Below are 1710 nucleotides of genomic sequence, written 5' to 3'. Positions count from 1 at the left end.
CTGACAGTTAAACCATTTACTGTCCTTTGTCCTTTGAAATCCGCTATCCTCCAGCCACCTTCTACAGTCATGACTCAAAACCAGCTTGCATTCAACACTTTATTGACCAGGCTACGCTGCTTAAACAGTGTATGTGTGCATAATTGTTCTCTTGCTTTAGTTGTAGCTGTTCACTTGTATACATGTAGGCTCTTGCAAAGACCTTCCGTCTGCAATGTTTTCTTTTATTCTTAGTCCCGGAGATGATTGATGGGAACACACTGACAGCCACCGTGGTGGACCTCAATGCCTGGGTTGAATATGACTTTCGGGTACTGGCAAAAAACAGCGTTGGTGTCGGAGAACCCAGCCCAGTGTCCGTGAAGACCAGGACAGAGGATGCAGGTACAGCGTATTGATTTCCCATTTTGTGCTATAACTTGCCTTTATGCGGCTTTATATATAGGTGTTTTTATACTGAAATGTGATCATGGTCTGTGTTTTGTAGTTCCAGATGCAGTGCCAGGTGATGTGGGTGGAGGTGGTGGAAGCAGATATGAACTGGTTATCACGTGGGAGGTAAATCATCAGTCTTATGCTCTAGTCTGTTATTCAAAGTGCCCGGAGTCAGTGTCGTTTTCATCTTAAACGAGGTTCTAAATATTCCTCGCTAAACCAAAGCACCTGCTCTGTTTTGCTTGTGGGTGTCATAAATTTGGGGTCAATGGGAGTCTGTCGTCGCTGTAATTTCTCAAATTGCTTGCATGTAAGGCAGCAGCAGCGTATACAACAGAGAAGTAAATCTGACAGATATTCTCATTTGTGAGTCTCGGATCTGTGATGAATTACTGTTCAGACTAATCTACAATGCTCAAATATAGCAGTAAGGAGTCGAATGGAAGAATAACAGTGCTGGCATTGTACAAGTCATTACTTTCTGTGTTATCTCATCATTGGAGATTTCCCATTTCATTATATACAGAATAACTTTTCATTTTAAAAGCTGCACGGATGGTCGGTAATGAGCGCAGGTTTTTAAAATGGCATTTTTACTGCTCCTTTTATTTCATCAGGTGGGTTGCAAAAGCAATTTGTGGGTCATGCACTTTTTTTGACATTATGAGAGACGGTGGTGACTGCGTGAGCCCGGCGGTGGTGTGAACGTGAGTGGTTTGTATATGTTTTAATATCACTATAGTTTTGTGTTTCACTCTCAGCCTGTTCCCGAAGAACTACAGAATGGTGAGAGCTTTGGTTACATCATCGCTTTCCGCGCCTTCGGAGAAGCTAGCTGGACTCACGTGGCCACCTCCGCCCCTGGCGCGTCGCGCTACGTGTACCGCAACGACAGCATCGCGCCCTTCTCTCCGTTTCACGTTAAGGTTGGCACTTACAACAGCAAAGGACAGGGTCCCTTCAGCCCCGTGGTCACCATCTACTCTGCGGAGACAGGTAAAAGGGTGGACGTGAGTGGAATCTGAGCAAAGCCCCCAAAGTAGATTTTTTTGTTTTTTTATCGGATTGGATTAAAACTGCTCGGTAGATAAAAACACACGTAGAAAAATAAATCTGCAGAAATATCTTTATATGGACGAGGTACAAAATCATGGGAACACATTTATGTACGAACCAGCAGATTGCCTTCAAATATCACCGCTGTATTAAAATGCTGCGCCACATTAAAAACTGGTTGGCATTTAGATCTGTGCTACCTCTCAGTATGCTGAAGGG

General features: G+C 43.9%; 1 protein-coding gene across 1 annotated transcript in view; it reads left to right on the top strand.

The window, feature by feature from the left end:
- Positions 1-1710, top strand: part of cntn3a.2 (contactin 3a, tandem duplicate 2) — a 38061-nt gene that overhangs the window by 30157 nt on the left and 6194 nt on the right. Inside the window, exons 16-18 of the mRNA XM_005732936.1 lie at positions 235-384; positions 488-558; positions 1197-1431. Of these exons, the coding sequence (XP_005732993.1) occupies positions 235-384; positions 488-558; positions 1197-1431 (456 nt within the window). The remainder of the gene's footprint in view (positions 1-234; positions 385-487; positions 559-1196; positions 1432-1710) is intronic.

The sequence above is a fragment of the Pundamilia nyererei genome, unplaced genomic scaffold (genome assembly GCF_000239375.1).
Source record: "Pundamilia nyererei isolate P.nyererei 1_Seehausen unplaced genomic scaffold, PunNye1.0 scaffold00049, whole genome shotgun sequence".
Classification (NCBI taxonomy): Eukaryota; Metazoa; Chordata; class Actinopteri; order Cichliformes; family Cichlidae; genus Pundamilia; species Pundamilia nyererei.
The sequence above is the reverse complement of the archived record's forward strand: the minus strand, read 5'-3'. Positions and strand labels throughout refer to the sequence as shown.